Consider the following 19,980-nt stretch of genomic DNA (forward strand, 5'->3'; position numbering starts at 1 on the left):
CCCAAAATATATTTAAAGCATAAAATTGCATGAGAAAAAAACGGGGATTGGATTGGATTGGATGCGGCAGCAAGGGAAGAAAAGAAGGGCGAGGAAAGGTAAAATTAGTACACAGAGACAGCGTTGGATTACGAAAGAAGGCTACATCCATTGAATCCGATTCTTCAATATATGACCCTACTTTCTTTCCAGTTTCCATAATGCCCTGCTTCCAGATTCCCACAAGAACCCCCCCCCCCCCCCTTACTTTTTAACATGCTTTTAGGTAATCATTACAATTGTTTTGTATTATACATTCATATTATATTTGATAGAATAAATAATAGGGACAATTATTTTCTCCCATCTCTTGATATTCAGCATAATTATACATAGATTTTATAGAGTTTAAAAAATTACATCAAACACTCTTGAAATTAACTTCAATCTAATAAATATGTTAATCCGTTAGTTAAACTCACTGATTTTATTGATGTTAATAAAAAAATTGAATGAAATTGATTTTTACCCTTAATTGACTTATTACTGACTTATTGCAGATCAAATAAAATTTTTCGGGCTAAACTATTTTTATAACGGTACAAATATACCACATCACATGCATTACCGTATAAAGATGTATAAGGGTAATTTAATTATAAAAAAAATTATTTGATATGTAATAATAAAAAATAAGTCAATTGGATAAATATAAAACTTTTATCCATTTTGTTTTTATTTTTTTGTTAATATTAGCAATTTCGATGAATTTTGACTAATGGATGGACTTATTTATTAGATGAAAGCAAATCTCGAAAATACTAAATTTAATTTTTCAAATCACAAATAATTTATATGTAATTACACTAAACTTTAGAAGAGTGGAGCGTAATTCTACCTAAATTGTATTGATACACCTTGAAATTTAGGTGTCAATACATAAATATCATATGTCTTTTTCATAATGTACTTTAGGGAATATTATGTAAATTTTTGTTGATGGACAAATAGTGTGCTTGTATTTACAGCAACAACCTCTACGAGTGTATTTGTAATTCTATAAAAGATCACGAGTATTTGTTTATTTGAAATTAACATCAAAGGGTTTTAATGTAATTTACCCTATTTATAATAGTATAAAGTTTATTTCAGTGTATTTATGGGAAAAAAATATCAATAAACACAACGTGCACTAAAAAAAATTACTATTAACTAAAATATTAGTAGCTATGATTAAAAACTATGATAAATGATGATTACTCTTAACTATGATTAAATAAAATCGATGCAAAAAATTAGTCTTTTCATTATAAAAAAAATATTTGTCACAACTAAGAGTCATGGTCAAAATATTTGTTATGACTTTTAACCACCCTTGCAAAAACTACGGCCAATAGCCGTGGCATGGCCATTGTCAATAACAATTTATTATAACTATATTTTATTAACTAATTAAGACAATTTAAATATTATAATTCTTTCTATTGCATGTATGAAGTATATAAGATGATGAGGATATGATGCAAATTTGTAGCCAATGCAGAAAAAGATAAGATTAACGATCTCTAAAAAAATAAGGGATAATTTTAATGTCACTGATTATTTATGTATTAAGTGGGAAAAAGTGTAGTGATAAGTAAAAAATGGGTTTGAATAGAAATTGGGTGCAGATATAAAGTTGAGATGGGAGCAATGATGATTTAATTTGGTGGGGGTGATGTCTTTAATTCATTTATTATTACATTGAGTTGCATCACCACCTCTAACTTTGCTGTTATCATCATCATCATATGCCCACAAAAACATAAAACTCTAAAATTATATATAATAGAAGCTTCTAGTGCAGATTAGGTTTGACTTTTATCTAATTGATGATGATATGCTCAGATTTTCAACTTTATTTATTCTCTTCTCATTGCATGGTTTATTACATTTGAACTATACTACATATGTGTTTCAAATATCATATGATGTTCAAAACGTTGCAAAAAGATCCAATTCGTTTAGTCTCAAGCTGACGTGGTATTGCTATATATGGTCTCTATTAACATTGTAGATGTGTGTTGGAAAGGGCATAACACTTTTGGTTGTTGGCATAAACCACATAAAATTTATATATTTGAGATGTTCTCTAGAATGAGTAACAAAACATAATTAATATAAATTCACAATTAATGCTTCAAGAAAAGTAAATATTTGTTACCATATATGTATAAGTGTTTTAAGGGCAAACAGATCATGCACTTACTAATTACTACTTACAACCATAATAACGACCAAACGAAGTAGATCATTTTGATACATTTTAAATATGACTGCGCTTTTTTATGAGTTTACAGTACAAAGCATACTTCAATAATGATAAGTGTAATAAATCCTTTATTATACTATGATTCGAGGTCGATATTTCTAAATTTCTAAAAAATTACTGATTATGTGGTTTTGAGTAGTGTTTGTTATTTAATATTTACACTATTCCAATTTCTTTTTTGTATTTTTTAATACTCCAGATAATGCTTTATGTATATTTAAGAAAAAAAAAAGCAATAACCCACCAATCATGTGGTACCTACTACCTTAATAGTAATTATTGATTAGATATATTTATTTAATGTTAATAGTTAGTATATATAATTATTATAATTATAATTTATCTTTGAATATAAATATTTAATATTTACAATAATTATAATCAACTTATTCAATATATAATATTTCTATCATTCTCCATTCCACGTAAACACATTGACTAAAGTCAGCAAAAAGTTGCCAATGAAGCATAACTTAATTTGTGAAGTTGAGGTTCCATGACTTTAAAGGTCATGAGTTCGAATCCACCTTTATGCGTTGGATGTTGTGTCTACTCAATAATAGGTGTTGTTTAGATTTATTAATCAAAGTTTTGTAATCAATTTTTTTAATTAATAATAATTAATCAGTGTTACTTAGAAATAAATAAATAAACAAAAGTGTGTGGTAGAGCAGCCTGCAGCAGTGGCCTAGTTGCTGTTTGGATACAGGGTGATGGCTAGACTAAAATTTAGCGCCCAACATGAACACGAGTAGCCTCAACTGTGAAGCACATGGACACCAATTGCAACCGTATAGTACACTCAAATTCCTAGTCCTTTCTTTGTTTGTGGTAGTAACTCAAACACTCTACAAATAAAAAGACAACAAGAACAACACTTAAAATGATGGTGATTAATGTTGTAGAGTTGTCTGGGCTCAACCCGGATAAGGTTGGCAACCAGAGGGGACCAATGCCACATATGTTGTTGTGTAATACTTTATAACAACTAACTCATTCATGATTCAGTGACTTATATATATATTTACTTTTCAATAATTTGGCAGCATGTATCATGTATTGAAAATTTTAATCCCTTCAAAATATTTATTAATTTCGTTCGTTTGTCGATGTATCTATATATATATTTATATGTGTATGTGTAGAATTACTATCACTGTTATGAACCATAATTGTTCTCTTATGGTGTTATGTCGATGAAATTAATATTTATTTGACTTGATGAATCATTATCAATTCTTGTACAGTTTAACTTTTTTACTGTACAACATGAATAATTTCATGTTAATGGAACTTAGCTCTATGTGATCAACAAACCATGGACATACACCATTAGTAGTCAATTTATTTGAGGCGATTTCATTAAAGCACCAATGTTTTAAAGTTGCTTGACTATAATGATGTCTTCAAAATGGGAATAGAACTAATAATAGAAGGCATAACTCATACTTTGATTGGAAATTTTGCACTTTTTTTTTCACTTTTCTTTTGTTTTTACTTTGATACTTTTTTACACGCAAGCGTAAATTTTATAACACATTATATAAGTACAATATAATTAGAATAATAATGTGCAATAGATAATTTTAAACAATTTTTGTTTATACTCCATTTCGCGTCATTTTTTTTATCACATTACAAGTTGTAATAAAAAATAAACAAATCAAATTTATAAAAAATAATTAAAATACCAAAATCATGATAACCAAATAAAAATAAAGTGTTTGTTTTCATTTCTCATAATTTTTGTTCCTAGTTAAAAATATTTTATGTCCACCTAAAACTCATGTATACCACACACGTTTATGCAAGAAAAGTCCATCAATCCACCAATAGTAGTCGTTTATTTCTTCGTGGAAGGAATCAAATGTTTGTCTCTTTATCTTCTTTTGTCATGTAAAATTATATTATAAATAATGAATGTGTCCAAACCACCAAAATCGTCCCCAATCGTAAGATCAAAGTCCATACTATGAAACTTGGAGCACCACAAAAATTGGACATCCCAGATTCTACTGTCATCTATTGATCCAAAAAATCACAAGTCATTTTAGCGTATGCTTCCTCATCCAAACAGATGAGATACTTCCACCATCCAATATAAATAGCCCACACCAAACACTCTCCTGGACCAGAACACACACTATTAAAGCATTCACCCACTTCTCCAGTCTCCTCACTCATCACCACCACTGCTAATCTGAATAAGAATTTCTTCGACCTGTGTAAAAGGTTTCTTGATTGTTGATTTGTTTATTTCAAGGAAGAAAGAAAATGGGGCATAGTTTGTTGGAAGCGTTGAATGTGCGAGTGGTGGGCTCCGGCGAGAGGATTTTGGTCCTCGCCCATGGCTTCGGCACCGACCAATCGGCGTGGCAGCGCATTCTGCCGTTTTTTGTCCGCGACCACCGTGTTGTTCTTTATGACCTGGTCTGCGCCGGCAGTGTCAACCCTGATTACTTCGATTTCCGCCGCTACACCTCCCTCGACGCCTATGTGGACGACCTCCTCCACATACTCGACGCCCTCCGCATCGAGCGCTGCACCTACGTAGGACACTCTGTCTCCGCCACGATCGGGATTCTCGCCTCCATTCGCCGCCCTGAGCTCTTCACTAAGCTCATCCTCATCGGCGCCTCTCCGAGGTAAATATATGAATTTGAAGTTTTTCTAAAGGGAGAGTGTTTGGTGTTTTCCGCGCCCCCGAATGGGAGTCTCTCTTTCTCTTCTTGTCACCAATTACGAATTCTCAACTAGGAATAGATTAATAGAAACTTTCCTCGAACATGTTATGTGCACTTTTTGTTACGAATACATTTCTAGTGCAGGTTCTTGAACGACAAGAATTACCACGGGGGATTCGAGCAGGGTGAGATCGAGAAAGTTTTCTCAGCAATGGAGGCGAACTACGAGGCGTGGGTGAACGGATTCGCGCCGCTGGCTGTGGGGGCGGACGTGCCGGATGCGGTTCGGGAATTCAGCCGGACGCTGTTCAACATGAGGCCAGACATAACGCTGTTCGTGTCCCGGACGGTGTTCAACAGCGACCTGAGAGGGGTGCTAGGACTGGTCAGAGTGCCATGCTCCATCATTCAGACGGCAAGGGACGTGTCGGTGCCAGCGTCGGTTGCGGATTACCTCAAGAACCACCTGGGGGGGCGGAGCACGGTTCACATGTTGGACATAGAAGGGCACCTCCCCCATCTCTCCGCCCCCAACCTGCTGGCACGAGAGCTACGGCGAGCGTTACCCCGATGACGACGAAGAAAGCAAGAAGAGTTGGGTCACACGAAAAAAATGGCGAATAATGGAGTTGGACACGTGGCGAATACTAGTGGACTAATTCTCCTATGAAGTGTGATTTTTCGTTTTTCTCTTTGTAAGAAGAGGATAAGAATACCCACGTGAGTGTCACGTGTTGACGTATCCATTTTGTCTTCTGGCTTTTCTTTTTCTTTTCTAATTTATTTTCTCTGGTAGGTTTAGTAGGAAGAAGAATGTGGGAGGTTATATTTGACTCTGAGGCGTGTTTGGATGCGGATCAAATTTTTTATTGCAATCTATCTGTTCTTCCCTTCAATGTATACACGTTATGTTATGTGTATAAAAAAATCTTCTAAACAAGTAATGTATATATTAAAAGTTGAAATACAATTTAGAAGAGAAAATGGAATTTGGTTAGGATGTGGAGTGGAATTGCTATTTCCACAAGGATAGGAAAGTATGTTTGGTTTTGGAGATTTGGGAGAATCTAGTGGACTACTTTTGCTACAATCGAAATTGTCCAAACTTTTCGGGTCCCCCACAATAATATTTTTTTATGGGTTGCAAAAATTGACATATTTATTACTTTTTTGGTTTCCAAATTTTCACAACTTTAGTGGAATTGCACGTATTAGTAAGAGTAATCATGGAAAATGAGAAGAGGAACATGAGGAAATACCTTTTAACAGAGATGGATTCTTGACTATCTAGCCTACATCAAACTCAGCTTTTTGTTACAATATTTCATATTACGTTTTATATATCTCAGTTGCGTGTACATAGATTACATCATTAATTTTATTTTTAAAAAAATTATATACTTTACGTGCATATATAAAAAGAAACATAAGATGCAACGTGAATTACAAATTATATACTTACACGTACTTACATGTATCTTTTAACACAAATAATTTACTCTGTAAAACATTTGCATATATTGAAATTATATAGTTTATAAAAGGATATAAATTTTAAATCACTAATAGTAGTTTTGAGAGAAAGATTTTTATCCTATCAATACCAAAATTTCTTATCGAGAAGGTTTTTGTTATCTTTCATATTTTAAAGAGGTGAATATGACTATATGTATAATTCGGGGTGTGAAATGTATTAAACCTTATTCATAATGGTAATTTCGTATTAGGACAACTAAAATTGAAGGAATTTATTAACATTTTAAAATAAATTGGTCACTCCTCCCCCCTCAAAAAGAAAAAGGATAACTTATAAACTAATAAATTTAGTGGTTTATTGATTAATACTTTTATTTTATTTTATAAGGTAAATTACAAGAGACTGTAATAAGGTTTGTTTTAATTATAAATAGCTATTGTTGTTTGAAAAATTATAAATATCTTACTGAAATTACAAATATCTTCCTATAGTGAGTTGTTGCAACAAGGTATTTATTAGACTATTTATAATTTTATAGGAGTATTTATAAATTTTTAAATAATAAAAAAATATGTATAATTATCACAAATTTCATGAAGAGCCCGTTATAGCTTCCAATATTTTATAATGTGTAGAGACATGCCAAGTAAATATATTGCAAGTTTCTAATGATGGGCTTATTTAAAGCCCAAAGTATGCTGGGCCGAAGTTAAATTGTCAAAGTGGGTCCGAATCTTCAAATTACGGCCCAAACCATATAGTTGAGATTGTTTAGTAAATTGAGTGATATCAAACTTATTCGGCCCTAGGCCCAAAGTTACTGGGTGATTTCATCTAGGGAAACCTCAAACACTCACATGACAGGGATTTGGATTATTACTTTAATTAGTTTTTATTTGAAAATTATATCAATATTTTTAAAGGTAAATTATAATATGCTATTATGAGATTTTTCACATTTAAAAATATTCCTTCGTTATCTAAAAAATAAGAATATCACTTTAAAATTAAAAGTACCCTAACAATATTTCCTTGTGACAGCTTATTGTAGAAAATTATTTGTTAAGATATCTATAATTTTTAAGGGTATTTATAGTTTTTCAAAAAATGAGGAAGAATTTATAATGAAGTCAAATTTTAGGAGAACTTCTTTTAAATTTTTTATTTTTAATCAACCAATATAAAATTATTACGATATTCAGTATGTAAAATATCAATATTTTTAAATCAGTCAATTCGAGTGTATTTGATTCCAAGTCATTAAATTAAGAGGGTTCTGGGCAAAATTTATTTAAAAGGAAAAACGTAGATTATGATCCCATAATTAGAGTTGAAATAGTCTAAACAAAATACGTGTTTGTGGGATGAAATTGATTGAAAATTTTAAATATTTAATTTAATTACAGTAATAAAAATTTAAAATATAGTTTAAGAGCACGCGCTTTGGTGCGCCTATCGTCTCTGTCTGAATCTTGGTCTCTTTGACGCGCTGGAGAAGTTCCACTCAGTGCCCCTAACTTTTCATCGTATTTTACTCTTTCTTCTTTTTGTTGGTGTTTTCTTCCATTTTTGGTCTGATATCCGGCATAGCAGAAGAGAGAAGGAAGATTCCACAGTAGACTGCAGTCTCCATTTCCAAAAGCAGAGCTATTGTTAATCATGGATTCGGTAAAAACAAAAGCAGTAAAGTTGTTTAATTTAATAATCAAGTTGCTTTTCATTTCTTTTTAATGATGGAATACTTTTCAGTTTCCAACTCATTCTCTCTCTCTCTCAGATAACTGCATACGAGGCGACTAACTAGACTGCTTCTAAATGATCTGCAAGTCTGTAATCTGAGATTTGCGAGATCGGTATTTTGGATCGGTAGCTGAAGTACGAGAGGTCAAGTGATTTTTTTGTTTTTCAGTATGGGGAGTTATATGAAGGAGTTCTCGGAGGTAAAGGCGAAGAACTCGTCGGAGGAGGCGTTGCAGCGGTGGAGGAAAGCGTGTTGGCTGGTGAAGAATCATAAGAGGAGATTTCGATTCACTGCTAATCTCTCCAAGCGCTTCGAAGTTCGCGAGATCCAGAAATCCAATCAGGTTTTGACTTTTCCCTTTACTTTTATCTTTTTTTTTTTTTTTTTGGAATCGTTTTTCGAAAACTATCTGCGGGAAAATATCTTCTTGTGTTTTTTGACTTTTTGGTTGACTCTTCCTTCCCTCTCTGTTTACATGTTTTTTTCTTGGTCTTGTTGGTCTTTTGCTTTGGCTTACCTCATGAACGCAATTGGCAGCAGCCGAGATGTAAGAGGGTAACGATAACAGTGGAGCTGAAGACAGATGATTGGTGGAAAGATTTTTGTGATCTAGTCCAATACGCGTAGGAATCTAGGATTTTAGTAGGAAAAGAATAATGGAAATTAAAATCCAACTGTAATTAAATCCAGTCCAGTTTTATTTGAGCCTGCACTCTCAGCCTAACCTAATTCAATCATAAGTGCCATAAATTTATTGTGTATTATTATACAATAAAAAAAAATTGACAATCTCGCAGCAAACATGATACGTTTGTTTTGAAATTGGTTTGGTTCAAATTTAATCAAGAATTTTCCGTCTTATTTTAGGAAATATAAGCAATTATCCTTGATTTTTTATTTTTTAATTTTTTGGTTTAGTTGGGTAAGAGTGAAATAAAGAAATAAAATGAAAATACTAGTTTAAATTATATTATTCAAATATTTCCTTCACTATTTTCCTTCCAAACCAAACAAAATAATATATGCGTATTTCTCCAATTCACGGTCCGGATAGACTCTTCAACTCTTGAAGGTTTTCTCTCAATGCATGTCTTTTTTCAAGGTTTTGTTTGTTTACTTTATATTCTCTCTTGATGCAACTTGCCGAATAATATTGTATAGTTTACCAAAAAGATGATTTGTTTTGTTCTTCTTCCCACAATTAAAAGGATGGACTTGCTCTGGCTGACTGTTCGGGAAACAATAACGAATTGAGTTTAGAATTTCTTCATTTCATTATTGGAACAGAATCTATGTTCTCTGATGTCGATTTAGATGTTCCCGAAGTCTGATAAATTTTCATGGAGTGAAGCTTGTGAAGAAGTCATGAGTTCAGCTCTTTGATTTAGAAAAAATACTTTTATGCACGGAAGCTTGTCTCTGCAACTAGACAATTTAATCTGTTCAATAAACATGTAGGAGTGACTCATTTTATGATACTGCAGGAGAAGCTTAGAGTTGCAGTCTTAGTCTCCCAAGCAGCCCTTAGTTTCGTTCAAGGTTAGTCTTCAACCACATGCAGAAATTGAAGTTTTCTTTTTCTTTTTTCTATGCTAATTGTCTGATGAACATCTCCAGGTATCAGCTACAAGGTACCAGATGCAGTGAAGGGAGCAGGTTTTGAAATATGTGCTGATGAGTTAGGATCGATTGTTGAGGGCCATAATTCAAGGAAGTTAAAAGTTCATGGTGGTCTTGAGGGTATTGCAGACAAGCTCTCTACTTCACTGAACAATGGAATCAATATTTCTGAGGAGTCCCTTAATCGCAGAAGAGAAACATATGGAATTAATAAGTTCACTGAGAGCCCAGCAAAGGGATTTTGGCTTTTTGTATGGGAAGCCCTGCAAGATACTACCCTCATGATACTTGGCGTATGTGCCCTTGTCTCTCTAATTGTTGGAATTGCAACAGAAGGATGGCCAAAAGGTGCTCATGATGGACTTGGGATTGTTGCCAGTATTCTTCTTGTTGTGTTTGTCACTGCTACAAGTGATTTTAAACAGTCGTTACAGTTCAAGGATTTGGATAAGGAGAAGAAAAAGATTACTGTTCAGGTAACTCGAAATGGGTACAGACAAAAGATTTCCATATTCGATTTACTATCTGGTGACATCGTTCATCTTGCCATTGGGGATCAGGTCCCAGCTGATGGACTCTTTGTTTCAGGTTATTCCTTGTTAATAAATGAATCTAGTTTAACAGGAGAGAGTGAACCAATAAATGTAACCTGTGAAAATCCTTTTCTCCTATCTGGAACTAAAGTTCAGGACGGATCCTGCAAAATGCTAGTTACCACTGTCGGAATGAGAACTCAGTGGGGCAAATTGATGGCTACTCTTAGTGAAGGAGGCGATGATGAAACCCCCTTGCAAGTTAAACTGAATGGAGTGGCTACAATTATTGGAAAAATAGGTCTGTTTTTCGCTGTTGTCACCTTTGCTGTCCTGGTGCAAGGACTGTTTAGCCGCAAGATGAATCAGGGTTCGCACTGGAGCTGGTCTGGAGATGATGCCCTGGAAATGCTGGAATATTTCGCGATTGCAGTAACAATTGTTGTGGTTGCTGTTCCTGAGGGTTTGCCTTTAGCTGTTACCTTGAGCCTTGCATTTGCCATGAAGAAGATGATGAATGACAAGGCACTTGTACGTCATTTGGCTGCTTGTGAGACCATGGGATCTGCCACAACTATTTGTAGTGACAAGACTGGAACGCTAACTACTAATCACATGACTGTTGTAAAAGCATGTATTTGTGGGAAAATAAAAGAAGTTAGTAGCTCTGTTAAAACTTCTGCTTTTTGCTCAGACATTCCTGATTCTGTTGTGAAAATGGTTCAGAGGTCGATATTCAACAACACTGGTGGAGATATAGTCACGACTCAAGATGGGAAAATTGAGATCCTTGGTACACCCACTGAGACTGCAATTCTGGAATTTGGACTCTTTCTTGGAGGAGATTTCCAAGCAGAGCGACAGGCCTCAAAGCTTGTCAAAGTTGAGCCATTTAATTCCACTAAGAAGCGCATGGGTGTGGTCTTGGAGCTACCTGGTGAAGGTTTTCAGGCGCATTGCAAAGGTGCATCTGAGATTATCTTGGCAGCATGTGATAAGGTACTGGACTCAACTGGCGAGGTTGTTCCCCTGGATGAATCATCAATGAATCATTTGAAGGATACAATTGAACATTTTGCAAGTGAAGCTCTTAGAACCCTATGCATTGCATACAAGGATATTGGTGGTGACTTCTCTGCTGAAAATCCTATTCCCTTTGAGGGTTATACTTTGATAGGAATTGTGGGCATTAAAGATCCAGTTCGCCCCGGAGTCAAGGAGTCAGTTGCAATTTGTAGGTCAGCCGGCATTGTGGTCCGGATGGTCACAGGAGATAACATAAACACCGCTAAGGCAATAGCTAGGGAATGTGGAATACTGACTGATGATGGCATTGCTATTGAGGGCCCAGAATTTCGGAAGAAAAGTGAAGAGGAGCTGCAGGAACTCATCCCAAAACTACAGGTATTCTGTGCTAAGCAGCCATATTTGCTGCTTTATGTGTTATTTAATCTGAAAGTTCTATGCATCATTGGCATAGTTTTATTGTTATTAGTGGATGAATTCTTGCGAGTTAAGAAGTAAATTGAATTTTAGAAACTCATAACTATTGCCCTAAATTTTGATTTACTTGGAAACTCTAAGCATCGCTCTTGGTTTTCAGCACAAAGTTCATTTTGTCTCCCCCAAAATATATGCCCCTCCTACCATGGAGTCATGTGCTTAGTAGTAATGAGAACGTTTAAACCCAACCGAATTCTGGGGCTCGTGTTTTAGCCTGGAAGATTTCGTACCTGCCCTGATTATAAGATTTTGATTCCTGAATATAGCTATTCACATTTGTTTATTTCTATAGCATTTTATGCATGCATATTGTATAATTGTAGATTCAACTATTCTGGACCTTTATCTGATGTGCTTTATTTGGAAGGTAATGGCGCGCTCTTCACCAATGGATAAGCATACTCTGGTGAGACATCTAAGATCCACATTTCAGGAGGTTGTTGCTGTGACAGGAGATGGAACAAATGATGCTCCTGCACTTCATGAAGCAGATATTGGTCTTGCAATGGGAATTTCTGGAACTGAGGTGATAAATTTGGCCATAAATGATATATGTGCTATGTTTTATAGATAATGATATCGGCAAACTTTCTCGGTTTTTTCTCCATCTATATTGAATATTTTAGTTTGTCATGACACATCATAAGCTGTTTCTATGTGGGCCTCATGTTGTTTGTCCTCCCGTTCCATAGGGAATGTCTTTATTCATCAAAACTAGAGTTATCAACATGAATTATCGAAATGAATTCTACTTATTGTTATAATCTTGAATCTTCCAGGTGGCCAAAGAGAGTGCTGATGTTATAATTCTGGATGACAATTTCTCCACTATTGTTACTGTGGCGAAATGGGGCCGCTCAGTTTATGTTAACATTCAAAAATTTGTTCAATTTCAGCTTACAGTTAATGTAGTTGCTCTAATTGTCAACTTCTCTTCAGCATGCTTGACAGGTAAACATACGATGGTCAAAGCAGTCTCTCTTTGGGTTTTCTCTTAAGCAAGATATAGATTCTTACATTCATCCCCCTGTTTTCTAGGCAATGCTCCCCTTACCGCTGTTCAACTTCTATGGGTCAACATGATCATGGATACACTGGGAGCACTTGCGCTGGCCACTGAGCCTCCAACAGATGAGTTAATGAGGAGATCACCAGTTGGACGCAAAGGAAACTTCATCAGCAATGTCATGTGGAGGAATATCTTGGGGCAGTCCATTTATCAGTTCGTTATCATATGGTATCTGCAAACATCCGGAAAAGCAGTGTTCCATCTTGATGGCCAAGAATCAGATTTAATTCTTAACACACTCATTTTCAACTCATTCGTCTTTTGCCAGGTAGCTTTCAACAACAAAAAGACAGAATAATCTTCCATTATGTTGTCAGAAATGTTGCCCCCATGATATGTTTGTTACCTACAAAAGCGGCATATTGTGTTGTATAAGCAGAAGATCTCCACATAAATCTACACTTTATTGTTTATATTGTCTTGCATTTGCAGGTTTTCAACGAGATAAGCTCCAGAGACATGGAGAAGATAAACGTCTTCAGAGGCATACTCGACAACTACGTTTTTGTGGGTGTACTTAGCTGCACTGTCCTCTTCCAAATCCTTATCGTTGAATTCCTGGGCACATTTGCCAACACCTATCCTCTAACGTGGCAGCAATGGTTGGCTAGCATTCTGCTTGGATTTCTTGGCATGCCTATTGCTGCTGCTATAAAGATGATCCCTGTAGGATTGAGGTAAAATCCACTTCTGCTGGTGTTGGTATAAGGGTTTTGAGGGCTTAGAACTGGAATTAGGAATACTTAAACAGTTGCAAGTATGCCTTAACACTTCTAATTCCAATTCTATGATTCGAAACTCAATGGATCAAATACACTGTCAGTAGCTTCTGAGACAAAAACTTCAAAATGGAGATAAAATTCCAACATGGTTACAGCTACAGAATCAATCCAATATCGATTCTATGGCTACATTCAAGTGCTACATGCATCTGCAGAAGGACGACCAATTTTGTAATCAACATTCTAGAGTTATTCGGATATTTGGTTTTGAAGTACTGACAGAACTAATCAATTTCAGTTGCCTTACCAAGGTATCAGGACTTTGAATTTATTGCATTACTGCAGATGTATGTAATCAGGATGTTCCATTTTTTATCACTACAGTGATCATTTTTTCCTTGGATTCTGAAAGTTTTTGACATGTAAGATATCCTTCTCTTATTTCAAGGATATTACCTTGCAGATTGGACAATTTTTACCGGTTTTTTATTTTGAGGTTCCTGTTTTGTTCTTTTTCTTTCATCGTATCTCTGATCTTTATACTGAAGAATTCTGCTTCAATGTGCTTGTAACCTATCTTCGGTTCTAAAACTTTTCATCAGGAAAATAGTGAGAGAACAGTGATGTTTAAACTCTAGGGTAACTACATTTGGACAAAATTACACTTTCCCAAATAAATTTTAGAATAACATTTACATCTTCTTTGAGAATTACCTATTTACGTCTGACTTTCTTCTGTTAGGGTTTGGTCGACAAATATACATCAACTAAAAATTAGATAAAATTTCAATTTTACCCTTCATCCAATATTTTTTTTAATATTATTATTCTAGTAGTTATAATAAAATATTATTCTAATCGTTGATGAATGTAAAAAAAAATAGTATTTTATCTTGTGCTATAAGAAATAAATGCAACAATTATATTCATTTCACCGTATATATAGGATGTTAAAAGTTGCCAAAATATATATTATACTTACTCCTTAAAATATAGTCTTAAAATTTTATTTGAAAACGAAAAGTAAAATTTTGCATTTTAAAAAAGAATCTAAAAATAATTAAGCCAAGAAACGGTTCAGCCCAGAAATTGTAACAAGGTGGGGCTGTCGTGGGGGTTCGCCTTCCGGAACACACATAGCAACATAGTGAAAGGACTAGGCATGGGGCAGCACCAATTTTGTTGGTAACAAAGCTGGCAAATCAGAAATTGGGCAGACAAGTACGTACCACTTAATAATTCTTGACAAGTTTTGATTTTGACTACTCGACAAATTTTGGCTTCTTTCTAATTTACTTAAATTCCTGAATTAGAACAGTACTAGGAATTGGGATTGACCAAACCGACCACATATGAAATGATCATGATGGATGATTAAGGGATTCAAAGCAATAATTAATAAGCAATGCTACATTTATATATACATTACATAAAAATACAACCTGGAAAACTGTTACACCTTACAACATTATTAGCAATTGGGTTCTCTTGTTTTCTTTTAGGAAATCAATAATGTTTGTTGCATAATAAACAAGACTTGAATCATTACATGACATGTTGGGTCAAAGTGTAGTGTGTTGCAAATTGGGACAGTCAAGGTGGTCTTTGTTGTTATCAAGATGGTCACAGGTTCCACACTTTTTAACTGAAATTTTAATCATTATCTCTCACATTCCAACACTTAAAATAAGCCCAAGAAGATATTATTATTATTATTATTCAGTTCACTATGCTTCCCCCCTCAACTTTATTATTTGATAAAGTGCATTTTAACAGCCTGGTCTACAAAAAATGAGCAATAAAAGCATTCCCCAACAACTTAAAGTACACAAAGATGAGTTCAATCAACAAAATGATGTGCATAGAAATCTCTACTCTGTTTCCAATGGCCCTCAAACAGAAAGGCCAAAGCCAAACAGGAGATAAGAAAAAAATCAAGACCCCACTTGCCCCAAACATTCAAACAAATCCAATGAAACTTTTACAAGCTTTTTTTGTGATGGGCAATAAGCAACACAGATGTATCAAATCAAGAAACAGCTTTCCTTCCTTCCAAGGACTAAAAAGGAAAAAAGCATCCCAAGCAACACCCTTTAAAATCTAGGGCTGCATATGGATATTATAAACTATATAAACATGGCAAAACATATAAGAAAAATGTAATTAAAAAAAATGAAACAAATGGGTCAAGTGTGAAGAAAAAACAATACTTGTTAAAACTGTGTGAAGTCATGTCTTTGAGGCCTCTTCCCTTTTCTTTCCACACCTTATGAGCTGTGACTCTTCCTCTTTTCAGCCCAAATTAGCTTTTCTTTTCTGCTGCCAAACTTCTGCTTTTCTTTCTTTCTTTCTTTTTTTTTTTTGTTATAATCACTTTTCCCAAATGTATTTCCCCTTCCTTTCCACTTCTTATCCAATCAACTCCAAATCATATACAAATACTAAAGGAAAATAAATTAGTACCACTAAGCAATTCTCATGCACCAATGTTGAGTGCTTTTTTGTTTTGGGTTTTCAGTGCTTTTCCTTCTTGTCAGGCACATCACCATATTGATCATTTTGATTAAACACAAGCCTTTTTCTCTTTGCAATGGCAGCAGAAGCAACTGAAGAATTTCCACAAGCTTCAGCCCTTTGTATTTGGATGGGTGATAAATCAGGAGACTTGATCCCTTTGCTCAACTTTAATCTTTCAATGTCCATTTCTTGAACTAGGTTGTAGCACGAAATGATATTGTCCTGCAAGTAGCAAGTTACAGACACTGAAGATCAGAATTCATGAATGCAGCTTTCATATGGAAATGACAATCTACAAAATGGGATTTGAGAAAAAATGCAAGAATTCATCTAAACAAATAGCAAATGCCTCACAATGTCGTAAGAACCAGTTAAGTCACTGATTTTGAGCTTCAAGGCATCTATTGTCAATTCTTGATCCAGTACAAACAATGCGGCTGCTGCTGCTATCACTGATGGTCTGTGGGACATTATTTTGACATCTGCATTCAAGAATTTGGTGAGTCAAATCAGTCAAACCAATTCAAAGATTAACCAAACTTCTTGAGAAAACAGATTAGTCTTTGAAAATGGAGTGTGGAATCTACATTTCATTGAGCCCAAAATGAGGTCCATTGTTCTTGACACTCCATTTCTTGGTGAAGAGTTGTCAAAGAACTTGTTTGCAAAGAACTGAACATAAGCAAAAGGAGTGATTGACCCCATTTTCCACTCCAATGTATTCAGTACCAAGAGTTCCATCCTCTGTATCACACTGCTCTCAAAATTATAATCCCCCAAACAGAACTCCGACAATGCCGGCACTACACTTTCTTCCATTTTTGCAGCCAATGAAAGACAAGCCATTGATAATAACCTCAGTGCCCATGATTTCTCTGCCTACATTTTCATCAAACATACAAGAACACAACATTAGAAATGAAACTCTCACATCCGACATTCATACCATTGGTACAAAGAAATGAAGTTACATCAACAGATCTTCTGGAGAGAAATCTATCAAGATATGTGACTGATAGATAAGCAGTTTGCACTCCGAACCCAAGAACTTCCCTTGTCTGCACAAAACAACGCCAAGATTTTACTTTCCCAACATTTCCACACACAAAAACACAGAACAAACTTAAAAATCAAAAGGGTCTGAAAAACAAACTCTGAGAATGTAGTGGATTCCATCCAAACGCGCCCCTTGAATCCAAGAACTCTGCAAAAATTCCTCCATTTTCAGCCCACCACTTGAGATTTCTCTATCAAGAAGCACTTTCATGTACTCATCATCACAACCATCTTCCACAATCGAACCAAATTCCATCTTTTCATCCTCTTCATCTTCCAAACTGCCCACCTTCTCTTTACATAGCAATAAACTGTCAGGAGAAAACAAAGCCCGAGAATTTTCCATCTTTGATTCTTCACAGTTCTTTCTAGTGTTGTTCAACTCTATTTCTGCCTCTATATGTGAAGAGTGAAGGGGTGTGTGTGGAGTGGGAGGAATTGGTGGCGCCAAAAAGAGCGGGTGTGTGATAATGGTCGTGTCTTCTAATTAGGCATGTGATGAGCAAACCATTACTACTCTTGTCATTAATAGACACATAATTAATAATTTGAGTCCCCCTACTCTATATATGGAAATCAAATGGGTTGCTAAATCTACAAGCAATCTTGGAATGTGGGCTTCAAAGTAGAGTAGTGGTGGTGCTGTTGGTGGTGGTGGTGGTGGGGTTCGTGGCGGAGGGTGGTGGTGGAGATGGGAGAAGATCCGACTGAGTTGAGAATTTGTATATGCTTTTAGCTTTGACTGTGGGCAGCGTTTTGTTTCTGTTGCTTACATGGACCAATAACGCCATGACACGTAGTTGGGGTGGGTGTGGTGGGGAGTACTGTTAGGGTATATCATGCCACGAAGGATATTATCATACAAGTTTATAAAATTATTAGATAATAATATCATAGGATTGAAATATTGTCATTATTTAGTATTTTATATAATCTATCATTTTTTAGCATAATAGTTAAGGTTGAAATCATGTAGATAAATATGGAATAATGGATTCAATTTCATAAAAAGTGTAAATTTATCTCATTATATTTACTTTTTATTATTTTATAAATATTTTTTATTAAATAATATATTAATTTATTAATTAATACTCGATACTTGTTGTAATTATATAATCAAAATGAAGTATTTTTTTTAGTAAAATGGTGTGTCTTTTGAGTGAAATGATGTCTATATTTGAACGAAAAGTCATAACCTTTTACTAACATATTTTTCAATGAATATATTTATTAAACGAAATATTTCCAATACCTCTAAGTAAGGCCACCATTTGCATTTCATTTATTCATAGCATTTTCAAGTATTTTAGTATCCTAAAACTATAAAATCATAAAATTACTATATTTTAAAAGACAAATTACAATAAGTATTAGCACCACTACGAGCGGACATTATTTCAAGGAGAAAGAGACTTTCTAATACATATTCTGTATTTTTTCACAAACATAAATATTATGGTGTTAATATTTTGTGACTGGTCAAAGATGAACGTGGGTTGGAGCGTCATGACGTCACTCATCATACATAAGCACTAAGCACTCTACTTATTTCTATTTTTTTTAGCTAGCTATATTATGTGTGTATTATTTAAATTAAAAAAATAAACTAAAAATTTGATTAGAGTTGATATTTTTTAAAAAAAATAATTTTATTTAATTAGTTAAATATAATAAAATTTTGAGTGTGTTTCAATCATTAAAATATGGATAAATCAAAAAATGATATAACAAGGTACATCCATTGATTTAATAATAAATCGGAAGGTACCAAAAATGATAGTTATTTTCGTACATCATTTGGTTTTTGAATTTAATGAGTGGATAAATGTGTAGATAGTGATATTATAAAGTAAAATATTTATATTTGTAGTAATGTGAAAAGAAATGGAAAATTTATCTATTTTAATTATAGTAATAACGGGGAGTATATGGAAATCGGGTGCAAAAGTGTTTAGTGAAAACGTAAATTTATTTTTTCGAATTATTTCAGAAATACTAAAACTGATTAATATCAATTATTTCTCTTCTTTTAAAGGGTATTTTTGAAATACTGTAAACAAAGATGTCAAAAACAATTTCTGGATATTTACAAAAATAATTGTAAATTTTCTTATAATGAATCTGGTAATAAGTTAATTACTTTTTTACAAACACCCTTTAATCTAATAATATTCACCTACTTTTTTCATTAGTTAATCTCAATACTCAATTAATCATCAAGCCATCATCTTAATTAACCAAAGATTAACATGCACGAACGATGTTTACAACAATTCACTTAATTACCAATAATGTCTTAGTCTATTGGTTGATCAGGTTAAGACTGAGGTCCTATGAAAAGGTTCGATGTTAAGGGTTCTAGTTCACCGAATGTGTAGGTATTTGTTTTACTTTATGCGAGTTATTGAAATTTATTAACAGTCATATTCATGTATTGGTTGATTCGATATAATACTAATAAAAAAGACAAGCCCACTTAATTATAAAATTAAAATTAACAAGATTAATTTGTTTGTTAACCCATTAATGCCCATGACTATACACACCAATAGACAACCATAAAAGATACCATTTCACTGCTCAAAAAAATCAGAACATACTTTATTAATATTAATCACCCTAAATATATAAAAATTAATATAGCATGCATCATCGGCCTATCACATCACAGTCACAGACAACCTCTAGAACGCAAGATCCGATACATAATTTGTTATTAATTTTTCTCTTAATTATGATTTTAATTTTTTAATAATGAAAAGGGA

The 19,980-nt window shown here is 34.0% G+C and overlaps 3 protein-coding genes across 3 annotated transcripts; 2 read left to right on the top strand and 1 right to left on the bottom strand.

Moving 5' to 3' along the window:
* Positions 1-4,318: 4,318 nt before the first annotated feature.
* On the top strand, positions 4,319-5,849 carry LOC105159105 (alpha/beta-Hydrolases superfamily protein). The gene is made up of 2 exons (XM_011076055.3): positions 4,319-4,935; positions 5,119-5,849. The coding sequence occupies exons 1-2, from the start codon at positions 4,565-4,567 to the stop codon at positions 5,546-5,548; spliced, it is 801 nt and encodes a 266-aa protein (XP_011074357.1). The 5' UTR covers positions 4,319-4,564; the 3' UTR covers positions 5,549-5,849.
* A 2,066-nt stretch (positions 5,850-7,915) lies between these two features.
* On the top strand, positions 7,916-14,128 carry ACA1 (autoinhibited Ca2+-ATPase 1). Its single transcript, XM_011076056.3, has 8 exons — positions 7,916-8,119; positions 8,229-8,535; positions 9,677-9,731; positions 9,810-11,749; positions 12,216-12,374; positions 12,628-12,799; positions 12,887-13,185; positions 13,350-14,128. The coding sequence occupies exons 2-8, from the start codon at positions 8,362-8,364 to the stop codon at positions 13,596-13,598; spliced, it is 3,048 nt and encodes a 1,015-aa protein (XP_011074358.1). The 5' UTR covers positions 7,916-8,119; positions 8,229-8,361; the 3' UTR covers positions 13,599-14,128.
* Positions 14,129-15,474: 1,346 nt separating this feature from the next.
* On the bottom strand, positions 15,475-17,904 carry LOC105159107 (cyclin-D5-3). Its single transcript, XM_011076057.2, has 5 exons — positions 17,310-17,904; positions 17,128-17,214; positions 16,744-17,035; positions 16,511-16,638; positions 15,475-16,378 (listed from the first exon to the last, which is right to left on the bottom strand). The coding sequence occupies exons 1-5, from the start codon at positions 17,556-17,558 to the stop codon at positions 16,154-16,156; spliced, it is 981 nt and encodes a 326-aa protein (XP_011074359.1). The 5' UTR covers positions 17,559-17,904; the 3' UTR covers positions 15,475-16,153.
* Between the last annotated feature and the right edge of the window lie 2,076 nt (positions 17,905-19,980).

Source organism: Sesamum indicum, linkage group LG3, assembly GCF_026168435.1.
Source record: "Sesamum indicum cultivar Baizhima isolate 11 linkage group LG3, ASM2616843v1, whole genome shotgun sequence".
NCBI classification, from domain to species: Eukaryota; Viridiplantae; Streptophyta; class Magnoliopsida; order Lamiales; family Pedaliaceae; genus Sesamum; species Sesamum indicum.

Bases quoted from the DNA above. Each gene is read 5' to 3' on its own strand.
- LOC105159105 (XM_011076055.3), top strand. From the start codon at position 4,565: ATGGGGCATAGTTTGTTGGAAGCGTTGAATGTGCGAGTGGTGGGCTCC. The intron at 4,936-5,118 runs GTAAATATATGA...TTTCTAGTGCAG, and splicing joins CTCATCGGCGCCTCTCCGAG to GTTCTTGAACGACAAGAATT.
- ACA1 (XM_011076056.3), top strand. From the start codon at position 8,362: ATGGGGAGTTATATGAAGGAGTTCTCGGAGGTAAAGGCGAAGAACTCG. The intron at 11,750-12,215 runs GTATTCTGTGCT...TTTATTTGGAAG, and splicing joins AACTCATCCCAAAACTACAG to GTAATGGCGCGCTCTTCACC. The intron at 13,186-13,349 runs GTAGCTTTCAAC...TTGCATTTGCAG, and splicing joins ACTCATTCGTCTTTTGCCAG to GTTTTCAACGAGATAAGCTC.
- LOC105159107 (XM_011076057.2), bottom strand. From the start codon at position 17,558: ATGGAAAATTCTCGGGCTTTGTTTTCTCCTGACAGTTTATTGCTATGT. The intron at 17,036-17,127 runs GTAACTTCATTT...ATGAAAATGTAG, and splicing joins TCTCCAGAAGATCTGTTGAT to GCAGAGAAATCATGGGCACT. The intron at 16,379-16,510 runs GTGAGGCATTTG...TGCTACTTGCAG, and splicing joins TAACTGGTTCTTACGACATT to GACAATATCATTTCGTGCTA.